The sequence below is a fragment of the Athene noctua genome, chromosome 5 (genome assembly GCF_965140245.1).
Source record: "Athene noctua chromosome 5, bAthNoc1.hap1.1, whole genome shotgun sequence".
Classification (NCBI taxonomy): domain Eukaryota; kingdom Metazoa; phylum Chordata; class Aves; order Strigiformes; family Strigidae; genus Athene; species Athene noctua.
The window spans coordinates 28,062,135-28,089,036 of record NC_134041.1 but is presented as its reverse complement, the minus strand read 5'-3'; the positions used below and the strand labels follow the sequence as shown (position 1 = coordinate 28,089,036).

Genomic DNA, 26,902 nt, shown 5'->3' with positions numbered 1-26,902 from the left:
TACTATTGCTATAACTACTGGAGCCTGCAGTGCAAACCAGAAACACTTATTAGCACCAGCACCATTGTTGACAAAACACAGACTGACTTTGATGCAATTTGACTACTTCAGGGCCTGAATATTATAATAGCTTTCTATTAATGGGAAAAACCCAAAGGGGGTGGGGAGGAAAGATAGTTTGTAATTATTCCATTTCTTCCCCCCGCCACCCCCAGTAAATTTTCCAAGTGAATTCTCAGGAGATGCACAGCACATTGCTGCATTCAGGACTGATACCATTGTCACAGTATAGTACAGCAATCTTTCAAGTATCTAAGACATGACACCTGTTGCTTTTGAGTCATTTAAGAGCAGATTGGACAAGCCATGCAGATGTATGCTGGGGAGAGCCCATCCTCGGCGGGTCCTGAAAGAGATGACATAATGGGTCATTTCCATCTGTAAGTTACATGGTATAGTGGTAAGACCACCATAATTCAATTCTGAGTGACGTTTCGTGCTACAAGACTTTCTTAAATCAACTTATATGAACTACTGAGGTTACAGTTAACAACATTTTTCAAGAACTGAAATCACCAGGTAATAAAATCATGGCAGATGAATACAGACAGTATTATATACACATAACAGGTGAAAAAAAGCTCACGTGACTACCACTGTTGCAGAAAAGTGAAATAAAATCATGCATTCTATATTTACTTATTGGTAAAAGGCAGGATATATTATTGAAGACAGCTGTGGTTAAAACCAGTTTAAAAAAAGCAGAATGTGATATATAAGCCTACTCTGAAACTGAAAATGCACTTTAAAACAATAACCCTGCTTCTTAAAGGTCCTTGGGTCACAAAAGGCAGTTTTGCCTGAATATTTCCCATGCAGTCTGATTTAAAGATTTGTATCACACATGTAATACACATGAGTTTTATTTTTTTCTCAAAAGTAATCATAATAGATAACATCTCTTTTGTTATGTTTCAGGAATTTGGAGTCCAAGCAGAGATTTTTTTTTTTAGTTCTTTTGAATATTAGTACCTCCGGTCCGCCTCAGCTCTGCAAGCCACAAGGAAAAGGCCATGGTGGGACTCTTGCCCAATACTTGCCCATGTTGCAGTAATTGCGTAGAACTTGACAAAATTGTGGGAGGGTGATGAGGTCATGTCTTCTCCCTAGGACTTGGTGTCTTACCTGAATAATACAAACAAGGCATTAGCATTAAAAAAAAAAAAAAAAAAAAAAGGAGGACTATTTATTTCGTAATCAATTAACTACTGCATAGTTTTAATCTTTTCCAGCCCCTCGTTCAGCCAACACTGAAGAGGTTTCTTTGGTAGGGATGTATTGTTCCTGTGACACCTCCAACACAAACTGTACTTAAGAATGAGAAACTTAATTGACATCAAGCTTGTATGTGAAGAGGTAATTTGTGCTGTCCAGACTAAAAAATTAATCATTTTTACATTATGCAAACTGAAATGAGAAATATTTGGTTATTTACTGTCAAAAACAAAATCACAAATTTCTGTGCCGAACTAAAGACTTTTCATCCTGGCTAGGATATTGTAAATGAAAATAAAGCCACGTATATAAAGGAGGAACTTTAAGTGTACAAGCTTGAAATTAGAAGTAGGTGCTCATCATTTCTGAAAAATGGTGCAAAAATTAAAATCTCCACTTATATCTGATCAACCACAGCTTCATCTGGCTCTCGCAGGAGACTTGGAGAAACCCCGAGTTTCAAGTTAGCATACTGTAGCTAGAACTGATTTTGTGTCCAGCATACGGCACCTGAGGCTGTAGAGGGCAGTTTAAGGTTAGTTAGAAGTTCTAAGAGCTTAAGACAATGTTGTACATTATTTTATGCAAAATTATTCTCATTAAAGTTCATTTTAGAGAAGATACGTACACTTCCCATAGGGCTAAAAATTTTGGCATCATACTAAGTATAGTAAAATACCAGGTTCCATAAGCAGAAACCTGGGAGCTGCTCTCGGCTGATAGCTGTGTTTGTCTGGATGATCAACGGCCATTTTGCAAAGTTGCAATCTCACTTCCCTAAATGACGACTGTAAAACCAGAACTCTGCTTAAAGCCCCGTGTACGTGCAGCTGCAGTGGCAGTGAAGGTGGAGAACCTCCTTCTTCCCACTACCTGCTCTGGAAACTGCTCAACGGCCAACGGGGGTAACCCAGCGCGATATAGCATGTGAGAGCCCTCCTGAGCACATCAGTTACTCCAGATGCAACCACTATAAGGAAGTATAAGAAACTGAGAGGCTTTTTTAGAGGAAGATGGAGAACCCACTTCTTTTATTCCCCCAACTAAACATTTCTGCTTCAAAGGATAAATCCTATTACAAAGTCATGAAATCAATTAAAGAAGAGTCACATAAAGCGAACAAGCCTGGGTAAGTTTTAACGTCATGCTGACACACTGAGTGTTATGTTTACACAGAGGATTCTTCTAACATAGCTTGTGGGTTTGAATTTAGGGCATATACTGTTTTATCTTTTACTGCAATCCTAGGAATTGTGTACATAAAATATTAATTCATTGTGGAAATATGTTTTAAGAAAAGAAACAAACAACAAAATAAATCATGGTATTAAGAAAGGGAGGTTTCAAGAAGTTCTGAGAAATGCTCTTTAAAGTCTGAATATGACCTGGAAATTTTCTTTTTAAAAATTTCAAATGACAGGAAGCAATACTTCCCTTTTCTTTATGCAACTTTAAAAGTAGAACATGCTGAGCCCACTGTTTATGTTCTGTAATGTGAAATTTCACTCCCTCATGTTTAAAATAAATGAAAAAGATACTGAAAATGAAAATATTTCCATTTCCCTTTGCCAGTCCATCATATGTAAATTCATGCTAAGCTATAAATAATCATTAATGTGAATAATATATGTAGGAGAAGTAACATTAACATTACTATAAGCAAACATAGGGGGATATATGATGCAGAAGCAGAGAGATTAGTCAAAGGAAATGTTTGAGGGAAAAACAACTTTAATCAAGATTGCTTGAAAAGCTACACCAATTCTGTTGCAGAGCTAAGCAGAAGAGAAATAGGCTGAGCCTTCTCCTGCAGAAGTCTGAATTCCACGAAGGTGATCATCCTGGTAAACCTGGAAACTTGACAAAAGCAGCAAGGTAATAATTACAAAAGACTGAATTGATGGGGATTCCTTTCAGGAAGTGCCTCTGTGACTCAGGATGCTTCCTGCATTTGTGTGTGTGCATTCAGACTCGGCAGAGAATAACATTTTAAAGATCTATTTATTTTAAAAGTTAGCAATCTAACCCAAGCACTATAGAATTATTGTGTATGCATCAAGGTAACTCATCACTAGTGTTTTCACACCACTAAGTGTAGATTGGATTGCAGATACATTTAAACCTTCACTCGTGCTGACAGCAGTTTTATTAGTCCACTGACCATATTGAGCAAGCATCAACTCAGAAATGTAGCTGACAAATTACTGCTTACAGGGAAATCATACAGCTCCTTGGAAAGCAGGTTTTCCAAAGAATTCTGTGATGTACAGGTGCCAGATGCATGTCAAATCCTGAATGCATAGTTCCTCAATAATTGCAGTAATTGTTTGAACAGTACTGTCTCCAGAATTCAGATGTTTAAACACTATTATAGTATTGTCCCTGTTATAGTATTTCTCATAAAGATATAGAGTAAAATCTTGGTTTTGTTGACTTCAATAAGAGTTTAGTTCCTGACTTCAATGGGGTGCCAAGACGTTATCAATATATTAAGGATTGCATGTGTAGGTCTTGACTGAAAAGAAGGAATGAGTAAAGTGCTGCAACTCCATGACCTAAAAAATTTGCTGCCCCTTTCTTTCCATCACAGATCACTTCGGAACACTTCAGTGCTTCCCGTGCTCTTTTGTCTTGTTAAGCTTGATGCAACTTGTTTAAGCAGTTACTGTCTTTGGGACCAAGATGCCTGCTTTGACCAGAGCTGCTTCTACAAGCCCTTACTAATTGTCAGCACGTAGTAGAAATTGTATAAAGGCCCAAACTCTGTTTCTAAAACTCATGAAAATGCCCATCCAAATGATAGGGTGTACTCAGGATCTGGAATACTTTCCAGTCCACTGCCATAGAGGGTTTCAATCTTTTTTTTCCCCCTCTTTCTTGTATGCTGCTGGCAGATGCCTTAATTAAATGGTTTCACAATTCACCCAGAAATACAAGGCATTGTAATAATGAACAAAGGTAAAACAATGCGGAGAACACCCTTTTTCCATGTTCCAGACATGTAAAATGATGCTAGGATTGCATCTGAAAGAGAAAACACAGCCTCCGTGGCACCTGCATGCAGACAGTATTGGGTGGCATTTCCTACAAAGTACACAGCCATCAATGCATTCTTATAATCTGTGAAGAGACACTTTCAGAGGCAGATACATAATTCTCTGAAGAATTTCCCCCTTTTAACAGACTATCACTCAGCCAACTGCCTTTTACCACATTATTTTCAGCCAGGTGCCTGACTAACAGGGATTTATTATTTAAGCAATTTACATGGTTTTTATGATTTCCATTTTCACACAAATACTAACATAAGTAGAAAGAGAATTTAATGAAACGCTGCAGATGGACAGTGTGGTGGTAGTGGAAATGCCTGTGACTGGTTGGTTTGTTCTCATCTTTAGAAAGTGGCAAAGCTGAACAAATCTGTCTATCATTGCCACAACTCCTTGACACATCCAGGTGTTGGGGATCTGTGAGGCTACCAGGTTGATGCAGTTTGTGAAGGAGAACCAGAAATTCACACTAAGAGTTTCCAGACCCAGCAAAGAACCTCTCCAGAATTCCGTGCAGTTGTGGGCTGTATATGTTGTCTGAAGTCATCTGGGTTTATCTTTCACTATGACCAAATTAATTTCTGTAGCTATAGGAACCCATTGTTCCCAGACTTGCAGGTCCACACAGTTCAGAGAACTGCACTTTTTGCACTTCTCATAACTAAAAAGCTCTGTAAGGGAGTGAGGTCTCATTTTCCCTGACTCCAGAATCCCCCTAATTTACTGGCCTATGCTAATTTCTTGAATTTCAGTTCTCCAGTATTTGTACCTCTGAATAACTGTTTGTCTCTCCCTAGTTAATAATTTCATTCCTATAAGAAATGACTTCATCTAGGAGACATGTGGCACCTCTTAAAATAAAAAAAAAACAAAACCAAACCCTCGTTTTAGTTTTGTGCATCCCAAGATCATTACTAGCTTAAACTCCTTTCATCTAAACTTCATGTGCCTACAGACTCTGCCAAGGGAACCCAAACTATGGGAATCAGGCAACAGAACAGCAAGCATCCACAGGGAAGGGGGAACTCTATTCAAGAACCGTTCAGTCCATAAGAAGTGGTTCTAACCAAGTAACCCTGGACAAGTTGCCTGTTGATACTTTAAGTGTACTATGCTTTGCCCTCAAATGAAAATGGTTTTAAATATTAATATTCATATATCACGTGATAAAAATTGACTTCACCTTCAGGCTTGGAACATAAGTCCTAGTGCTGGCATGATACAGTTCATCTCCAGGCTTACTCCAGTTCTGGTCTACTGAAAATACAGTCCAGGTGTGCATTCAGCGTTAATCTATACAAAACCAAAAAAGGGTTTCTCCCAAACTCTATTTGTGTGAATGAAGTAGGGTGTTCTTTTCTTCTTTCTGCATTGTTCTCTAGGGCAGAATATTTGAAATCAAAGTAAAATACATGCAGCTTGACATATTTGATGAAGGATATGGGGAGTTTTATAAATGGAGCACAGTGTCTCAGAATAACATGACATTTGAAATATGTTTGTGGTAAACAAACCAGGCTACGTATGCTATTACCCTATAAGACTATCACCTAAACCATATTGCTGCAACTTTGTCTTCAAGCCATAGGATTTTCCATGTTTCATTAAAAATAGACTGTGGTAACAGCCTCAGGTTGAGTGCATTCAAAACCACATCTCTGCAAGAGCATTTTTAAAGTTCAAGTAGGTGACTGCCTTGGTTGCTGACCTGGTTCGCTCATGAGTTTTACCATACTGCATGATCTCAATTCCCTTAAAGATTAGTAGCACAACATAAAGAGTGAAGAGACAAATCTCTGCTCTGTTTTCTTTTTTTTTCTTTTAAAGAAGAGGGGGGGAAAGTACAACTCTGCAGGAAAAATGTCAGAAAAAAATTTAACCAATGTTTCTGAAGTCCTTAAGAGAAGGAGCTCCTTTAAGTAATGTGATCTAATCACAGGTTTTGTGAAACAGTCCTGAGCAATAACAGTAACAGATAACATGTCACAACAACTCCATAAATACACAATATGTACAATTCTTCAAAAACACTTTCTGTTTCTTAAGCAGCGTGTCTCCTGAAGAAGCAATGAAATGGTCAGAATCTTTTGACAAACTGCTTTCTGAGAAAGGTTAGTAGGTTTTTCCTCTCTGTGCAGACTGTTAGGATGGAAAATTGGTGGGAAATGATGGAAAACTATAAAATCCAGTTGTGCACTTAAATAGACCTGACAGTTACCTAAACTAGATATGATGGGTCAATTATAGCAGCATGTGTTTCTGCTCTCCTCATGCACTTAGGGTATAGCATGCTGTCAACTACTTAAAATAGTTGAAAATAACTTTTAACTTTCATATTTTATTGAACAAAGTAATATAACAGACATCAAAGAGTTCCTTCAATAAACAGTAGAATTTAATTTGAATATTGCTCAAATATTCCTGACTGCAAGACCAAACCTTAAAAATGAAAACATGTTTTATGTACTTAAGAAAGGACTTTGTCACTTCTGATACAATTTGTTTCTAAAATCTGACCATCACGTGAAAGGGCCTGTTGCTTTGCATAATTACCAAACACACATATATCACTGCTTCCATTTTGGAGGGACACACATATGATAATCTAGCTAGAGTGCTGGACACTATGTGCTTTTCAGATCTGTTCCTTTGAACAGCTGACATCAATATGACTGTGTTAGTTCCACAGATTAAGCATACTTGGGAAAGAAAATGTCTTCAGCATAATAACAACAGGATAAAGCAAATTGTAAAGATGCTAAAAGCCACTGATTTTAAATTGCTACTGGAGAACAGTCTACTTGCAGGCAAAGATTCAAATAGTGTTTCAGTCAACTTAAATTGATATTCAGCTGGAATAAAGCCCATCACTTCCACATACATCAACATGTTTTGATTGCTTCTATTTCTAAATTAATAAGATCTTGGTAGTGGATTTTTACAGATGCTGAGAATTCTGCAATGTGAGTTACAGCATGCAGGATCATAATGAAAGAACTGCACTTATTTTAAAACCTTTATGTATTTCAAAATAATTATAATGTGATGTAATTCAAAGGGAGCACAACCTGTTTTTTTAGCTTGCACAGACTGTGAAAAGAGTAACTGTATGATAAGGATATATTTTAAAAATACAATTCCACATTCTCTTTTGTAGCCGGACTGGATGCCTTTACAAAATTTCTGAAAACTGAGTTCAGTGAGGAGAACATCGAGTTCTGGATAGCTTGTGAGGATTACAAGAAAAACAAAACTGCACATGAACTTTTGCCAAAAGCTAAGATCATTTATGAAACATTCATACAGAAAGATGCTCCAAAAGAGGTACAGTAAAAATGTTCTTCATTGTACACAGTATTTGATGGCTGCATCTGATGAAGTCTGCTTTTAAGAGCATGCCCAGAAGCAGGGGCAGCAGTTAATCCTGTAGTCACTGACGTAAGAAGGCTGTATCTTAAATGTCAAGCTCTGGAAGGAAATCTGGAAGTAATTGCTAGAATATTCTCACTGTCCATACTCCTTTCAATACCCCCTCTGTGTTAGTCTTGTAAGCGTAGAGCACAAGCTTAAATATTATACCACAGGAATCAGAGATTCCTAGTGCTATGTAAAGCCAGGATATATATACACACACACACATATATACAGTATATTTAAGAAAAAATAGCAATGTTAAATGTTAAAGCTGCAGTGAGACATATCGGCTAGCATTTGTGGAAAACATACTGTTTCTTTATTTAAAGCTACCTTCAGAACAACAGATTTATTCTCCCTTTCTCTTAAACGAGTAATTATCTATTAAATTATTACATAACTAATGTTCAGAAGCTTTTAAGTAAGTAAAAAGGCTAAAAGAAACTATTAAACATATTCTTTAAAATAATAATTATGTTTTAAGCATGGACTTTTCTAGATTGACTCCTCCCCTCTTTCTGCCCCTCAGCTCTCATTGCATATTCTTGGTATGTTACTGTCAACACATACACAAAAAAATGTTGATGTGTCAATCCTCACCAATACTAAGGCCTTTTTATATTACTATAAAAGTGCAAAAAGTTTTCATATTTACAATTTCTTCTTACTGAAGCGTGTTATAAAGGATTCATAAATGAGAAAAAGGACTATTTTTTGCCTGCTCTAGGAAGGGGATGAACAGTTTGGGAGACGATGAACTCTCACTGAAATCACAATCAGCCTCTCCAGTAGGTTTTTTGGATTTACAATTTCCTGTAATTCTGTCAAGTTTGAGCAGACCAGATATGTCCCTTGGCAATACTCCTTTTTCCCTATATTCTTTTTTTTTGTTTGTCAGAATAGCAAAAGAGAAACACTAATTGCTGCTTCCTTGTAACAAGGGTGAAAAAGGTGTAATTCTCATTTTAAGAGAACAATTGCAAAATGATGCAATTTCCACTTGTAATTCCTAAAGATTATTTAAGATTCAGATCCACTTTTCCTGGGAAATGTCCACTTTCAGAGACTTATGTCCCTTTTTATTTCTTTCCTTGCTGCAGGTATTTGGGGTGGACCTTACATAAAAAGAAAGCCCCTGAGTTGTCTGAGGTAGAACCTGCCATTGCCTATTGGTCAAGCTATGAGCAGTTATGGCAGGGCATCAAGTGCTGATACTGTCAACACTTATGAGATTGATGTCAGCAAAAAGATGAGCAGGAGGAAACCTAGGGAGGGATGATGGTGTGGAAATTGTACTTTGACTAAGAGTAATGTAATGATTTATCTGTCATACTTTTGATTTGGTGCACATAGTGTGGGTGCTGTTGTTGACCTTAAGCAGTTGGCTTTGGTGAGACTTCCTTCCTTGTCTTCAGCTGAGCAGCTGGGACCAGCCAACAGCATCTCAATTCAGGCCACGCAGCTCTGGAACTTGCATCTTCTCTCCGACTATCTTTTTGTCCAGCAGAGCTCTTTTACACACAGATTTCTAAGTGTACAGTTCAATAGGATCGTAAAATCTTAGGTTTGATGAGTTGACTATTTTATCATCAGTTCTTAGATCTAAACTATTTAACTAGCTTTATGAAAATGACAGGTGTATCTCAGTGAGGAAAGAAAAAGCATATTATTGAAGTCACTTTTTGACTGGATCAACAGTTTTTTAATATATTCTATCTTACTTTTCAAAATAGCATACTTAAATCAGTGCCTGACACTTTAATAGAAGTCTCATACTAATTAAATCTTCTCAGGATGAATGCAATGGCACATGGAATAAATGATCATTTTTATATGCTTTTCCCATCTAAAGCTTCCAGAAACCCATTAAAATAATTTTAGTATTTTAATTATTAGAGTTTTCTCACCTTCCTACTACCAAAACTGTACAAAAATGCCAGAAATTTAAAATAGTCATTAACAAAGTCTAATGATACAAAATTCTACATAAATTCTAAATGAGAATGGTTCTGTATTAGCCTGGTGTTGCAAAGCCTGACAACTACAACTGTATGAAGATCACTATTAGAAAGTGACTTTTAGTCAAACATCAAACTTTATCTTCTATTTTGCCAGTTTTCCATTGTACCAATGACACATCTGTGACGACTTTCTGACAGCCGTTACTGAACATGAGCGTACAAATTAATCCTGCGGTTTTAATATCCCATTGTACCAGGGATTCAAGGTCCTTTTATCAGAAAAGACTTCCACTGAAGTACAGTTTCATTGCTGTGGATAACACCACAGGAAATGCAGAAAGGCATGAACGTACATTAACAAAATACCCTTTTCCTCATTCTCCAGGTGAATTTGGACTTTCAAACCAAAGAAGTTACAAGTCAGAACATTGCACAGCCCGTCATCACCACCTTTGATGCAGCACAAAATACAGTCTACAGGCTGATGGAGCAAGACAGCTACCCACGCTTCCTAAGATCTGATCTTTATTTAAATTTGGTTAAGGGGAGAAATCCCAGTCGTCCTACCCTTAGGAGACGATCACGGTCTTTTACCGTCAGTGATTTCCAGGGTGTACGACCAGACTTTACTAGTTGGTAACAGGGAAACTCAATCCCCTTCAATTCTAGCTACTGCAGCAACTCGTGTTTTAAAATCCAAATCCTTAGCAGGTGCAAATGAGTGAAAAGCAAAGTTACATGCAGTTATATCAGGTCAGAGTTCTGTAGCCAGTGATTTATCTCATTTATTATAGAGAAGTAGGCAACATATTGGCAAGACATATCCTGTAAAGTTTTCATACAGTATTTTTTTAAACTCAAGCAAGAGCTGTAATTGTGTTTGGAGGAAAACTTTGAGTTTCCTGCATAAAAATGTGGTATAAAATGCCATTTGATAATATCCACCATGTATCCTGGGCCTATATCACTTAGGACAGAGTTTCATCACAGTTAGAATCTATGTACCTAGCCTTTGCACATATTTATGTTTCTGCAATATTTGCTACACCAAGCACAGACTATTTGTGGTATTTTCTCATACTGCAAAACACAAAGGAGCATTATTAGGTGTATTGTAAAGTTACTTGGATTTTAACTACAGCTACTGCATAATTAAAATGTAGCTATTGCATACTTACGAGGAACATAAGAATACTATTTAATTTGGGGGGGTATAATTTGTACTGTTTTCTTATTACATGTGTCTGTTCTCTGTATTTAAATTATGGTGTATAGATTAGCTTTGCCATCAAATACTTGTATTCTAATTTTTTGCAACCAAGTAAGCAGCAACAAAGGGCCAAGAATGCTATTTTAACACAATGTGTGTCATTAAATACTAGGCCATGTGTATGTGTGTGTGTATATATATATAAAATATTTCTACTTTTATTTGTAAATATTCATGGTATACCAACTTTATTACTAAACTTTGTTCTAAATTTTTTTCCTGCTTTTGCTTTTGAAAAAGAATCTGAAAATTAACAGCTCTTGAACTCAGGTAGAATAACCTTCAGTTATGCTGGTCTTTAATATACTCTCTATGATTATAGAGGAAGAAAAAGGAATCTCCCCTTTTATTTCTTTACTACTGAAGTCATACATAGCCTTTTCATAGTCAGTATATGCAGTTACCCTGTCCTTTTCTTTCAAAATTGACACAGACATACCTTGAAGCATGGGGAGGTTCTTAAAATCTTAAACATTGGTTCAGCTTAGCAAATGGTGGCAGGATTTAATTGTAAGTATGACTTGTATATTCAGTTCCTTTGCATGGAATTTAAGCTTTCTCACTTTTCTTCCTCTTTCTGTAAGTGGTCAAAATGAAGAGGTTTAGTTCCTGAGGATGAAACTTAATGTTCATTACTAGTTCAGGGTATATATGAACTTCTTGATCTGAGAGTTTCTGTGTCTGCTTCACTTTCAATAAATCTGATCTACTTAAAAAACTTGTCAGGATTCAGTTTATCACTAATACATTGATGAGTAAAATGTGAAGACTTCACTTAAAATTCGATACTAGGTGTAATCATTGCCATTTCAATCAGAAGTGTTAACTGTGCACAGAGACCAGAACTCACCAGGAAAAGCTGCTGAGCTGCAGTGAGCTGGGAAGCACCTCTTAGCCCTTGGCTTCACCTGAGGAATAGACAGGAAACACATCTGTAACTACGAGGAGTATGATCCTTGCTGGTTTATTCCATTGTCCTCTCAACCTGGGCACAGTGATTCAAGAATAACTCAAATGTTTTTAGTAGCACTGATACGGTATTTCAGTCTCTTTATCAATATCAAATACAGCTTTGGATCTGGTCAGCCTCCATTTCTTATGAACTGTCTACACTCCTGTTGTCATTGTCACAGGTGTCACATGAATGAGTGAATGCAGCGAAAGGCAACTTTCTAATGCAATTTCATTGCTGAAATCAGTATATTTTTCTGGATAGATTATTTACACTTGTTCTTTGACTATCTGTCTCTTTAACATGAAACAATACTGTTTCTGAGTAGGAAATCTCTAATATCACCAACAATGTCTGGATACCAGAGTTCTCACATATTTAAAATATGCATGTTCCAATGTTTTGTATTACTAACTTTGTTAGAGAAAGAGAACAAATTTGAGAACAGACCCATGTGAGCATTAACAGCGGGTCTGTTGCAAAACAGGCATAAGACCTACACATTTCTATCTAGGTTCTCTGCTGGTGTGATTATGTTCCTTCATACCAGCTGAGAATCTACACCTTTACTCTTGCCATAGATAAAATAAATGAAAAAAAAAAAAAAAAGGTATATTCAATACAGTTCCAAAACCTAAACAAACGACCAATGTAGTACCTTGAGTAAGATTTTTTTCTTCTTAGCAAAAAAATGGCTGTTAGTCAAAAGGGTCTGTAATGATAAATATGTCAGCAGGGAGCCTTTGTTTCATTTCATAGACACATGGAAAATTTTGCTTATCTCCAGGGAGGCCTCCCTCAAAACTGTCAGTCTGTGGTACTGACAGTGCTAGTCCTTCTTATGAGTTTTATAATGAAAACAAATAAGATATTTCTGGTAGCTATTTGTGCATGTATGTTTTTCAGAGATAATTATGAACCATAGCTGAATTTACAGCAGACTAATACCATGGGAACTACTGTAAAAAGAAAGTCAAGATAAATTCAGAGAAAGGAAGGCAAAGGGCACAAAGATAAACTAAAATGACATAATTATCTGGCAAAGGGTTTTTTCTAGAAGACGTTCCTTTTAGTGAGAGAAAATGAGCGCTCTACTATTTAGTGCTCTACTGTAATTCTGAAAGATGAACTAAGCATAGATTTAGTACAAGTCTGTGATGCTGTTCCAAGATTGAGCTAGACAGGATTGATCAGACTAAGGGCTAGCGCGGCCCAGATGTAGTTATAGCATGAACCTTAGAGTAGAGCCAGTGAGCATAGTCGGGTTTCTCTAATTTTGGCAGAATCAATGCCATAGTTACATAAATCCTCTTGTTTAGCTGACCTAGTGCAAATAATGCATATACAAAGCCTATCGGTCAAGTATTTTTATTTAGGATTCTTTTATGTAGCAGCTTTTTAGATTTATATGTGCCATTCAGCATTCAGTAAGAGCTCTCAAAATACTCCTCTTACCAACCCAATAATTTACCCTACATAAACACAATTTAATCCTTACACACATGATTTCTCCAGACTCAAAGCATGAGGGAAATAATCTGCCGACTTGTATAGCACAAAGCTTTGTCTCCTGTTTCAATACTTAGGTCTAGTTAGATGTCTTAAGTTAGCTGAATTATTATCTACCATTATGAACTCAAAGGAGATAGAAATACACATATACACATATCTTCTTCAGCTTTTGGGATTTGTCATTGTGCAGAAGACAACTTGATTAATTTTTGAACTGACAAGAAACAAGAGGAATGAAATCTAAGATAAAGAATCTCAAAGAAAAAGATAGATTTCCATCTTCCACTTAAGTAGGCATTCAGTAATATGGCTCTTACATGCCTTTATGTGCTACAGCTTATAAGTGACTCACAAAAGGCAGATCATTTTTCTCTCCTTTTTGTCCCCAGCTGCTCAGCCTGCCTTAATTAACTCCTCTGCTATGAATGCAGTTCCCTCTCCTTTCCACACATACTATCAAACTGAGAAAAAAAATTGCATGAAATCATCTTCTTCTCTTCAGTGATTCATATACTCATAAACTTATGCCTTGCTCAGATGCCTGTCCTAGATCCCTGTCTGTTTTTTGCATTTTAGTCAAATGCCTCCTGTGTGGCTCTGTGCCAAAGATAAAAATGTATTTCCTCTATACACCATCTGGCTTGCTGCCATTCCTGCTTTTTTCTTGTTAATGTCTTTTTGTTGTCTTCCATTTTTTGTACTCTGAGCATTTAGCTCTTGTAAAAGCTCCCTCTGGTTTTATACCAAAGCTTTTCTCTCTCCTTTCTTAAATGGCATCTTTTTGCATCATCTCCTCATAAATCTTCTTACAAGAGGTTGTCTAGATGCCAGGATTTACAATGTAGCCTCTATCATTGCCTTCTCTATGAAACATTACTAAAATTAACTAGCATGAAATACAATCCTATGAAAGTCAATTTAGAGTTTTCAAACAGGACAGAAGATTAAGCTGAATCCTAACATAAGGACAACCCTGAACTGTTGTTTCTTCACCACGCAATTTGCTTGTATTTTAGAAACTCTCGTTTCTTCTCAACTTTCCAGATTAGTTTTAAATATTCATCCAGGACACGAGCTGTGATGAATAATCTTTTAGAAAGTGCTAAACGAGAATCTTCAAGGTTGCACATTTTCTTGAGAATCTTCTTCTGACACAGGTTTGTATTTGTATAGTACTTGGAAATCCTGTATATGAGGAGCCCAGAATTTTGACAGATTGTTCTTGAAATCAAAACATTTTACCTCAAGGGCATACTTTGCTTGGGTGGAAAATAACAGCTGATTTTCTTATGCAAAACAACTCAGTGGCATACTGAATACACATGGAATTATTCATATGAAAAAAAAAAAATTTTTGTGAGTTGACCATGCTATGCAGTGCTATTGGAAGGCAGACATTTACATAGTGCTGAGATTAAAATGTATTTGCATCCTGTATGACAGGCATTTCCATGTTACTAGGATGCCAGCAGTGCTCAGATCATCTTGGCTTCTCCCAATATGAGAAATGCAGTCAAGTCTGTTTGCTTGAATTGCTTGGATCAGCAGAACATTAACTTTCTTTTCTGCTGAGGTTAAGCTATACAACACTATCCAAGCAAACGTGGGTATGGAATGGATTTAACAGAGGCCAAGTGCTGAAGGGCAGTGACACACTGAAACTGATACAGGGTAAGCACCAGCACACCAAACCAGCTATTGGGGAGTGTGTCCTTTTCTCACGTTGCACTCAGGTGAGTACAAGGCAACCCTTTTAGGAACATACATAAATGAAGGTGATTTCTTAGGTTATACACCAACAGTCTGAATGTGAAGAGTTGTTTTATGCTGTCTACTGAGATTAGTATCTAGCTCAGATGTGGGTCAGAGGAACAAAAAATTACATGCCTTATTCCCCTAAACAGCCAACAGCTTTTCATAAAGGGAGATAACTCAGTGAAACTAATGCTTAAATATAGCTAAAGAATAAAAGACGAGTATCAGTAAAAAGTCAAGCAGTAAGCCTAAAAGTTCAGGAGATTTAAATATTTAATAAATCAGTAATCCTTAGCAAGTAGTACTGGCAAAGGAGGAAACATTCAATCAATAGATCCACATCCCCTTTCCTACAGTTCTCACTCTCCTATGGCCTGTCAAAGGCAGGGGACTCAAAAAAAAACCCCAAACAAACCATAGCACAGTCCTCAGGGTTATAGAAATGTTAAGCCAGAGGCGTCACAAATAAATTTTTTAAAATACTCTAAAATTAGCTGAGTAGGTAAGGGCCTGAGCTACGCTGCAAGTCCAGTCTGGGTTATTAGTGAAGAGAAGCTGGAGACATCAGCAGTGTCTGCTGGATCGAAATTTCCAAAAAGTTTAGAAATATTCTATATCCAACTTCCAGACCATCTCTAGTACATACTCGTATTTCTTTTTGTTTGCTTGATACTGTCTATTTTGAATAGTTGATACATTTGCAGAAGCAGCTGATGCATTTGTTTTAATACTAGGATCACTTTTTCTCATACGACATTTCAGTAAAATGTTAAGAGTTTCTTTCCAGAAATTACTAAGTTCCAAGCAGACAAAGCATATGGCAATATTACCAGCTACTTTCTATGCAAAGAGGTGACTTTTCCTAACTTTGGTTACTTGTGATATTTGTGCTGGGATAATAATAGTAATAACAGCCCTATTACCTGCTGTGTACCTGAAATACAATCAGCTTACATAGACTAAGCAGTCACTGAACAGCATGTTACACCAAGGTGAAAATCCCTCATAGCTTCTTTGTGTTTTTGTGAATTGTGATCAGTACTCCATAAAATTCAAAAGCAATCAGATTACATCCATCTAGTTATTCTTTGTGCTAGTCAGAATGCTTGTGGTTTTTAGTCTTAGCAGCTACAGAAGGATGCTACCTTAAAAATATCTATCAGCATTGAAAATCTTCAGGAGATGGTCATGTCTGTATGATTCAGACATCAGGCAATTAGACAGAAATTTAAAAAAATGCCTCTGTTTCCGTTTTTGGAACTTTGATTTTTAAAGAAGTATACTGTCAGATTATTATTAAAAAAACAGGCACAGATCCTGCAACCCTCCCTCTCAAATAGTCTCACAGGAGTTAATGGGACTATTATATAACAAGAATTATACTACCTCTTAAGTAAAATCGTTCAATTTATAATCACAGTTCTAAGGTGGGTGAATGGTACAATCATAGGGATTAGAAGCAGGGTAAACCAAGAAATGAATGGAATCATCCAAGAGTTGATGTGTTGCTCAATTTGGTGTCATCTCTGTCCTCATAACTGCACTAACTTTACTGTAATTACACTAAGAAATCTGGAGAACACTTGAATCACGCTTTTATCTATAATTTTGTTACTTGACTGAAAATTCAAGACCTATTTTGAACTACACCTAAGTCTTAGTCTCTTCTCAGTGAGAACCTAGGGCACTTAAAAGAAAAGTCCCTTCCTAAAAGTAAGAAGACATCTATGTAAATGCCTGCACCTATTTGTAGAAGAACCTTCTGTTTGCTACGATGGAAAGGTAGACCAGCAATCACAAAACATAACATTAGGAAAAAAAGTACTATTTCAACAAAAATTGGCAAAGAGACAATCTCACTGTTAGAAAATTCTAATAGTAGCTATTTACAGTTTGCCGGGCCAGAAACTCTACAAATAAATATTGTTTGGATTTTGTGTTATGTTTACCCCCTTTTACCAAAGCTCAAACCTGGCACTGAATCAGTCATAAAGGACTTAATGCAAATGCAGATGCTGAAGGTTTTCTCTCCACCTGTAAGATGCTGATGTTAGTCTTACTAGAACAATGTGTAGAAGGCTTTTGGCCCTGTCTGGCATGGTGTTGCACTACACAGTACACACTTCTGTGGAAATAAGAGAAAATAACTGATTAAAGAAAGTAAGAAGCACTGCAGAGAATCAGGATGATAATTCATATTGCTCTCCTTCTGTTATAACTTCCAGAAGCAAGTGGATGCAAAGGTAAGAAATTGCAGAAAGGATTAATATTTTTCTGGTGGAAATCTTTTTTAGTATTATGTAGGACTGAAAGGGCTGTCTTGGGTTGTCATTTCTAGTTTCTTATTGTCAAGGCAACAATTTTAAATAATGTCTTTCATAAATATACGAAGCTCTATCTTTGATGTACGAGGAGTAGAAAGGACAAAAATTCTACTGGGAGACTGTTGAAAACAACACTTTTTCTGAAGGCTTCTGATTTCCAGCCTAAATTTATTCACTGACTGTTTATATACATAATTATTTTTTTTTTCTTTTGCCAGTATGATCATTAAACTAAAAGAATTCTTTTTGTCTCTGGGTTACCCCTCCATATTCACAGAGAGCAATCATAGCTCCTCTTTGCTTTCATTTTACAGACAAACTGAGGTATTTTATTCTTCTTCTAAAAGACAGTTCAATTCTCCCAGTCATCCCAGTAACCCACCTCCCTATACCTGTTCTCATCTGATTTCAACTTTCTGGAGCACTATTGACCAGATTCACTATTTTTTGTCCCATGTGAAGTTCCTCAAATAATTTGGCCTGAAACTTTAACAGATCTACAAGAGGTGAGGATAAAGAATAATCCCTTAACATTGCTGAGGTCAAAATGTGGCATGTGGTGCTTCGGTTTTTCTTTCTCACCTTAGAAGATAGACATAGCTAAAATAAGAAAGACTTTGTCTTCAGTCAGGCAGAAGGCAGCTTTGTATGTGACTATACCATATAGGAAAATAAAATAGAAAAAAAGGACCTAAACTCTTGAGTCTGCTCTACTTGGTGTAAAATATTTTAACTGAGAAGACAAAAAACCCTTTTTCTGCAGGTTGGGACAGCTGGATCCCAGTTCCTGAACCACTGGAAGTTTGTTAATATCAAGTGGAGACATTGAGAACCAGGAAGCTGGGTAGGGTGAGCAAAGGATTAGGCAGCGGGACATTATTTGGAGAGAAGCAAGAAGCCAATCAGTAAGTGAGGGATAGCAAGGAATATACAGAGAAAGAAAAGAGCTGGGGAGGAAAAATTTATCGAGAGCAAAAGACAAAATTCTATGAAAATGTTTTTGGGGCAGAGGGATGCTCCTAGAGGATGGCACATAGAATGAAACATCAATAAGAACAGAAAGAAAAATCACTGCCTTGGAAGTTCCAAATACTGTGTGATTTCATTATTTGTAACAGCATCAATGTGCAAATGATGGCCAGCCCAACAACACTCTTTGGTCCCACTGTGATAAGTCTTGTATGAATAAACAAAAGAGACAATGGCTCAAGGGTCTTAGACCTTCAAGACATACAAGGTGATGGATAAACTTTACAGATACAATAGGATAGTAAATATAGTGAAGAATTTTCTAGTTATGTGTGCTGAACCCATTTTCCTTTTTTCTTTTCCACAGCCAATAAACCAGATGGTCAGTGAGAAAAATCACAAGAAGATTTATCTGTTAAGATGTTGTTCAGAACATAAATATGTATTGAGAAATATTTGCATATAAATTGTTTTTAATTAAAATTACTTTTGGTAGATTAAGTTAGAACAGTCACTGTTTAAAAAAAGCCATGTTTCTAAAAGAAATAATTTTAAAGGAAGTGTTAAAACCAGTTTGTCAATTTGCATTGTACTGTTTGGTTATTCACATGCTAATTGTATTGTTCCTGCTGTCACATTACCTTCAGCTTGAAGATCAGTCAGAAAAAAGAAATTCTGCCCTACCTGTGACAGTCAGACAGTGGAACAAAAAATGCCAGTGAAGTGAGTTGTTGTTTATGGCTATTTTAATTGTAGGAGATGTATGGGATGGAATGATCAGCTTCTGAATAATCTGGACAGCTTTTATTTTCCTTCCCCCTTTAAATTGGATATGATTATTTTGATTCCTTGTTGTCAGCTCTGCTCGCCATTCCCATTTAAGTAAATCCTATGAGGTCAATGAGGGAATTCTCGAAATGACAAGTAAATGTTAAAACAAATAATATTACCTAAGATCAGGACAACAGAATTAGGTTCATGCTGTCTGTTTTATCCTGGTCTTTCATTTTTCTTTTTGTTTGACAAAAAAACTAGTAAATATTTACTGAACAACCTGAAAAATTGTTACATATTTGATAAAAGTTATTACAGTTAATAAAAAAAATTCTCTGCTGATTAATTCTGTCAGCACACAATGTCTCACAAAGTACTACATAACGCTGCGTTTAGTTTTCATTTGTGTTTTCGATACTGACTATATTTGTACTCCAGTTTCCTTCATGTATGTGTGCATATATATCTATAAATATGCATAATTTGATTATTTTTGTTTAAATATAATTTTGTGCAGCTTGGATACAAATAAATTGACAGCTACAGAAAAAGCTTGCTTGGTAAAGGTGTCAGTGCCACAATCTATTGTAATAATTATAACTACAGCTACATAATATGGTGACATATAATCTCTTTATAAATTTACAATTAGAAAATACCATTACTGGTGATGCTGAGAAATTCCTGTGGAATGCAACTCTCAAACTAACCGGTATAATTCAGAGCAAGGTTTTGACAGTCAAGCTCTCAGAATACCTTTAGGAATATAAAGTATTATTTACAGAATTCTAAGGTGAGTTCTTTTAAAAAATATTTTATATAGAACAAACTGTTTGGTCCATTTATCAGACTCCAGAGCCTTTTAGCTCCTAAAATACCTATTTTTTAAGTTAGTATATACACTAGCAGAAAGTCAATAGTTAACCTTGGTCTTTCCATAGGTGATTTCAGACTGCAGTTGTTCAGATGGACAAAAGCATAGTGAACTTCACTTCAAAGCTTACTTTAAAATGCTCTCCTGAAGGATGGGCATCATGACAGCCTCAAGAATACATGCTCTTATAATGCTAGCCTAGAGGAAAGAGCAGCACAGCAAATGCAGACGGGTGCTGTGTTTTAGCAGAGCCTTTTCCACCCTGTTTTCCACTCACTCAGATTTCCCACTCCTCAGTACTGTGGACAGTGTCTGTGGCTTGTGATGCTTCACTGAGTCCAGGATGACCTGCTCTACTTCTTAATTAGGATGAACTCCTGTCCTACCTAAGGGCTGTGAATATAAGACCTAGGCATGAGATAGAAAAGAATTATACCCCATGACTTTGCAAGTCTCAAACCAGAAAGACCAACTGAGAAAAACTTTTCAGTACAGAATGTCTAACCTCCATGAAAAATTAAGCTGTGAGGTTTTTCAAATGGAAGCAGGGTCTAAGTGAGAAAATAAGATTTCTCTTTTGGTCAAAAGTCCTGGAACTTGTTTTGATTTTGGACTGAAACAAAACGTTTCTAAATTTTCCAATTTCCCCTTTCTTACTAAATGAGACAGATGATGCACACATACCATTCCAGGGCTTCCAAGATGTCAAATGTCTATATTCACTTAGAATGTAAATTCAATTTCAAATCCCCCTGCCTACTATAACTTATACAAGATACATAACCAGAGAATTAGAAAGCTGGTTTCCTCTCTCCTTGTCTGGTTAGTACCTCTCTACTATTTGTATAAAATGTAACAGTTTCAACAAAACCAACATGAGATACCCTTCTATTTAATTATTACCTACCTCTCCAGGTATTCCTGCAGGTATTCTAGAGTTGACGTGTTTCTTTTTCTCCTTACAAAAAAAATTATATCCAAAACAGGGAAAAAAATCAATTACTTTGCTCTGGCCTTGCACTTTGAACTATTTGTTTTATTTCAAGATATTTCACGTTTGCAAAATACTAGTAAAACATTCTTAATTCCCTTTAAACTTTTATGTTTTCAAAAAACATATTAATATGCATTAATTTTACTAAAATTTAACAAACATTGGGATAAAACCTTCTACTGAATCTGTTCTGAGTAGATAATAGGGTATCAGCTCAATAAAATTACTCATATTTTACTACCTGTCTTTAGAGGTTACAAGAAGAACTGATTAACACTTGAAATTTCTAGCTCAAAAATTTTAGCCAAGGACAATTGTAAGATTTGAAATATTTTTTTCAAAATTTTCCTTAAAAAAAAACCTATTTCAAAAAAATTTTGTTTAAAAACCACTGAACTGAGGTTTATTGAAGTATTCTCCTTATTCTAAAACAAAATATGAGCTAGATAACCAGACAGATTTATTCCTGCTTATTGTCAAACAGTAGATATGAGATTAATGTTCATTTGTGGATGCCTGAGGCTGCAAACTAACCAACCACTAAAAAAATGAGAAAATCAAATAGAAAAACTGACATGCAGGAAAGCAGGTAGGCACATGCTGACATCTCCACATGTGTCTCACATTTTCACAAAATGTTTCATTTTCAATAAATCATATTCTTCCAAGGTTTCATGGCAAAAAGTGCAAGCAATAACAACAATGCTGACAAAGGAAGCCCTTTTTCTCTGCTGAATGTTTAAATTAAAAACTCATACAATGGTAATTTTAATCGAAACACAATTTTTCTGGAATAAAAGACAGGTTTTTTATCTATGTAGTCTATGGACTAAATTGAATATGACCATCCTTCCCAAGTTATAAACCCCCCCATATTCTATGCATTTAGCATGCAGTTCCCTTATCTGACATGCTTTTGCCTGTCAGACAGTGTGTCTGTCCTCTGTGAGCCTGCACACTAAACCTTGCTTCTGAACCAGCTTGAACATCTTCAGAGCACCCAGGCTCTATTTAGTAAGAGCAAAGGTCCCCATTTAGTTCCATGCCTCATTTCTAACAAAAGCCTACAGCAAGTTACAAAGGAAGAGTCAAAAACTATGAATTTACTCAATTTTTTATACCAAGAAACTGAAATAATGCCTATTTATCCTACCACTGTTAGCATGATAAAGCTTTAGATAATTCTACTCATTCCAAGAAAAAGGTGTATATAAATTAATGGTTAATCCGTTTGAACTTGAGAAGAAATTCAGTACACTCTACAACATTAATATCCCTCCTATGCTTTTATTATAGTTCAACAAATTGCAAGCATTACTACTCCCTCCTGGATGAATAATCAAGTTGCCAGTGTCAAATAACACTGTATTTTATGAATGTATACAGTTCTCTACACTCTAAAAAAAAGGTGTCACACTTTTTATTGACTTTCTGTTATTCAGTGCATAGGATATTATGAATTACTCACCCTGCTCCCTTGAGGAAGTAGCCAAATAATAGACTAGCTACCACAGACTGCACAGGCAAAAGATTGCAATGCTATTTTCAAGGATAGATGTTGTTTCCACAGGTCAAACGCTGAGGAAACAATGGCCTGGTCTGAGTCTGTGGATACACTTCTAGCTAATAAAGGTAAGAAATAAACGGAAAATACTTTTTTAAAAACTTGTGTCAACGCAGTGCACAAACGGTGCTGCCAGGTTTTCACACTGCTCTGCAGTTCAGCTCTCCATGTGCTTTGAATGCTATTGCTGGAGGCATGTGAGCTGCTGAAAGGTAGAAGGAGCATGTTTCTTCAAGCTGCAAACACAATATACCTTCTGGCTAATGCTTCACGGACATTGAAGGAGGCAGAAATGCCCTGAAAGAGTTTTATTTTATGAAGATAACTGTTGTTAAACTCTCCATGCAATGATTCTGTTTTTTCTACTTCTTAAAAAACCCACAAATTTTTTCTTAGATATTCCTGTTACAAAGAAATATACATGCTCTGCATTGACTTCCGGTCAAATAAAAAATTACTATTTCTAATATATCCAAAGTAATTTCTCCAAGAGATCGATCCCATTCCTACTGACCCAAAACCCCAAACCACATGTGACTTTAAAATTTCCTTGCTCCTACCTCATTTTCCTTCAGTAACTTTGTGGCTTGGACCCTGGCAGGTGCCTCACAATGTTTCTGAATAGTATTAACATGACTAACACAACTAAATTTGGCTGCTGCTAGCTTTCTTTTCTAAGAACTTGTGATTTGGATTAATTCTAAAACAATTTCTTCCAAACAAACCTTTGTTTCCTTTTTTCTTTTAAAAGTTAAAAAAGTGCTAAACAAAGAAGTAACAAAGAGTCCATCTCTTCATGCAAGTCTTATTCATTACTTGAAAGGAGATGGGAGCACTGTTTAGGTCCACTAACCTCAGCTCCGAGAGGAGCACACTACCACAATATGACTTAATTTTCTGCTTGCTTCTTAGACCAGGGGTCAGCCTCAAATCCCTAATTTCCTAGTCAGTACAAATCTTCTTGAAGACCAAAATCTCCAGGATCCCTTTTTGACTAGTGCAGCAGTGAAACCAAACCATGGCAGGAAGGTATTGGGAGCATTCCCCAGTTAGCAACTGTCTGAAAGAATTCTCTTAGTCACTTCATCATCGCTATAGTTTAATCTCCTATTTATTTCTCCTACAACAGTCTCTTAAGACTAACTGCTGGCTGACAGGCAAAACAATATTGGACATATAAATTACACTATATATACTGCATATATACACACACACAGAGGGACGTGTATATACATACACATAATCTGCATTGGTCTTTCAGTTTTCTTCTACCCATCACCTTGTGCATTTTTCCCCAGATGGCTTGGCAGCTTTTAGGACATTTTTGAAGTCAGAGTTCAGTGAGGAGAATGTGGAGTTCTGGCTGGCCTGTGAAGACTTCAAAAAAACCAAGTCCTCCACTAAGATTGCCTCAAAAGCCCAGAAAATTTATTCTGACTTTATACAAGCTGATGCTCCAAAGGAGGTAAATAGTTTTTTGCATGTACTTTCGATACTGAGGATGGGAATCAAGTGGAAAATTCAGATCTAAACTTCCAGGAATGACAGAAAAGTACAATTCAACGTGGCTGTACTTCCATTTTCATGTCAATTATTTACCAGATAGAAAACACAGTGTAGAAATCCGTGAAGCAAACAAAGATTTCTTGTGGTTTATACTTTAAATATGTTCTTCACACAGGGCATGGGTTTATCTTCTGAAATTTCTACCTTAAGATTTAAGGAAATACATGTTGAATATAATTTGTTTTCTCTAACCATTTTTACAATGCGATAAGCACCATTTCCTCTGTATTTTAAGTACCATTAGTATATTGGAATGTTAATGATTGTATTTGTTCTTTTATACAGGTATTTTTGACACGATAAAAATTAAAATGCAAATTGGCAAAAATTTCCACCACAGCATTCAATTTTTCAATTATTTAAAAAATGCTTACTATGAAGGAACAAATTGCTCATAAATTATTGTTCACATTCTACTCCCTAACAAACTTTTAAACTGTTGGTTTTTGCTTTTGATAGTGAGCATGCTTTGAATGTCCCTATGCCTTACACATGATTGAAATCAATTTTATTATTGTTGAAAACAAAAAATCCTTACAAAATACATAAGGCCAAAACCTAAATGGATGCTGAGTACCTTTAATCTACTCTTTGGTCACTGGTACTTCATAGGATTTAGTCTGGCAAAAAGAAGAGATAATCAGTTTTTCCCTTCTTTTTTCAATGATGCTATCTTTTTAAGAGCAAAATAAAATCAAGAATTTGGTATGCTAGAAAATGAAGGGATGGTCTTCCTGCTTATTTGCATCAACTAGGGTATTGGGGAGGAAATTCAAGTGCAGGCTGTGGCCTGTACATGAACAGACTCCACCTTTCCAATCAAACTGACATTGGTTTTCTGCCTCCTTTCTTCCTGCAGATAAACATTGACTTCCATACCAAAATCCACATCTCTCAGAATATGTCTGAACCCACCCTCAGCTGCTTTGATGATGCTCAGAGATTAATCTATAGCCTCATGGCAAAGGACTCTTTTCCCAGGTTTCTAAGGTCAGAAGTGTACCAGAAACTAGTAAAGAAGCAACAGAATGGAAACCAGAAGAGATGGCTCCCATTTTTGTGAGAAAATACCTGAGGAACTATGAATTTGTAAATGTCTCCCTTGTAATGCAGTACAGATAATATTTTATTAAAGTGATTGTACAAAGGAGATCTAAGAATTGCCTTTGCCAGCTTGGTTTTAAGTATAATACGCACATGATACTTTCTAATAATGTTGGAAAAATCGTCAAGAAACAGGATGGAATATGCTAAGACATTTGAGCTACCTTTTTAGTAAAGAAGTTTGCCATTGATAATTTTCCCAGAACTTTAGTTGTCAAAGTGTTTTCACATTTTTAAGCAGAATGTTTTGTTTTTCTGATTTGCCTTAGATTTTTCTTTATAAGTACAGCCTCAAAAATAAATTCCTTTTAGGGGACTTGAATACATTTACTCATTCATTCATCGTCTTATTTGTAATTTGTAAAAAAATTTAAAAACCTCTTTTAAATGTGTTTTATACAAATTCAAACCAGAATGAGTAGAAATATGGTGCATAACATGCTATGATAATATTTAATAAATAGGTAGCTGCTTTATAACAAATGTTCCTGGTATTGAGAGCAAATTAATGTTTTGTAATACAGCTGTCTTCAGTAGGACTCTCTTCAATTTGCTTTGTGTTTATTTCATTTAAATTTTTATTGAAAAGTTATTTATTAATTGTGCAAGCATTTTTGGAAAAAAAAAAAAAAGAGTATATCTTCCTTTGTACATTTTCAATGAAAGATTCATTTTCTTTACTTTTCCAAATGTGTCAGTGATACTGTCCCCATGCACTCATGAAGAAGTAATGTCAATAATTATTAACATTTTTTAGTGAAATACAGATAAGCACAAAAGCAGGCATCAGAGAAACAGTTTTAGGCAAGTAAGCATGTAAATCACAATTTGGTCATGGTGTTATTTTTCAAATGAGCAAGGTATGATAGGATTCTAGTGCAATCTTAAGGTGTCTCCAAATTGCCATTAGAGGATTTGTTGCATATATTTAGGTGAAGGAAGGAGCTGTGGCCTAGTATTGAAGAAAAAAATATTTTAAACCATATGGGACAGGAAGAATCTTCACTATGGAAACTAATTCTAAATACAAGAGACAGCAATGAGATTTTTTTAAAAAACAGAAAAATCTTTCATTTCATATAAATTTAATCCTTTTGCTTTTGAGCTGCTCTAAATGTCCCAGAATCTCTCCCTGTTTGGAACTCTGTTCATGCCTTCTACACACATCACATCCTCTATGCAAAAGATCATCTCTATTTTATCAAACTAGGTTAAGGAACTAATTCATTTAGACAATAAAGGATATTAAGTAGTCTGAAAGCCCCAATACACTGCCTTCACTTATGTACTTAAGTTCATGTCCTGCCACAGCTTATGTAAGTACGTAGAGTGTAAAATATCTATTCTTTTATATCCATCATTTGTTCTATTACTTTGTTTTTCTTCTTGCTGTCTTTCTTCCCCAGTACTAGTGGTTAACAGAGAAATGAACGCGATCACTGAGGCTGAGCTGCAAGAAGGATGTGGGTTTCTTTTGCAGTCCCACAGCTACCATTCATTTTGCAATGATACTTCAGTGGAAAATTGCAACTTCCGCCTGCAGC

At 36.0% G+C, this 26,902-nt stretch overlaps 2 protein-coding genes across 3 annotated transcripts; both read left to right on the top strand.

The window, feature by feature from the left end:
• The first annotated feature begins 2,129 nt into the window (after positions 1 to 2,129).
• Positions 2,130 to 11,661, top strand: RGS18 (regulator of G protein signaling 18). Of its 2 annotated transcripts, none has more exons than XM_074908238.1 (5): positions 2,130 to 2,404; positions 3,049 to 3,150; positions 6,375 to 6,436; positions 7,483 to 7,649; positions 10,086 to 11,661. In XM_074908238.1, the coding sequence occupies exons 1-5, from the start codon at positions 2,289 to 2,291 to the stop codon at positions 10,338 to 10,340; spliced, it is 702 nt and encodes a 233-aa protein (XP_074764339.1). In that variant the 5' UTR covers positions 2,130 to 2,288; the 3' UTR covers positions 10,341 to 11,661. The 2 variants fall into 2 exon arrangements, with proteins under 2 accessions (XP_074764339.1, XP_074764340.1); XM_074908239.1 differs by having other exon boundaries at positions 6,372 to 6,436.
• Positions 11,662 to 19,194: 7,533 nt separating this feature from the next.
• On the top strand, positions 19,195 to 25,317 carry LOC141961380 (regulator of G-protein signaling 21-like). Its single transcript, XM_074908240.1, has 4 exons — positions 19,195 to 19,205; positions 22,680 to 22,756; positions 23,987 to 24,153; positions 25,114 to 25,317. The coding sequence occupies exons 1-4, from the start codon at positions 19,195 to 19,197 to the stop codon at positions 25,315 to 25,317; spliced, it is 459 nt and encodes a 152-aa protein (XP_074764341.1).
• The last annotated feature ends 1,585 nt before the right edge of the window (positions 25,318 to 26,902 follow it).

What these genes read in the sequence shown, in the direction of transcription:
- RGS18 (XM_074908239.1), top strand. Translation starts at nt 2,289, where the DNA reads ATGGAGAACCCACTTCTTTTATTCCCCCAACTAAACATTTCTGCTTCA. An exon ending in AACTTGACAAAAGCAGCAAG is followed by an intron (nt 3,151 to 6,371) that starts GTAATAATTACA and finishes CTGTTTCTTAAG; the next exon opens with CAGCGTGTCTCCTGAAGAAG. An exon ending in AGAAAGATGCTCCAAAAGAG is followed by an intron (nt 7,650 to 10,085) that starts GTACAGTAAAAA and finishes CTCATTCTCCAG; the next exon opens with GTGAATTTGGACTTTCAAAC.
- LOC141961380 (XM_074908240.1), top strand. An exon ending in TACACTTCTAGCTAATAAAG is followed by an intron (nt 22,757 to 23,986) that starts GTAAGAAATAAA and finishes ATTTTTCCCCAG; the next exon opens with ATGGCTTGGCAGCTTTTAGG. An exon ending in AAGCTGATGCTCCAAAGGAG is followed by an intron (nt 24,154 to 25,113) that starts GTAAATAGTTTT and finishes TTCTTCCTGCAG; the next exon opens with ATAAACATTGACTTCCATAC.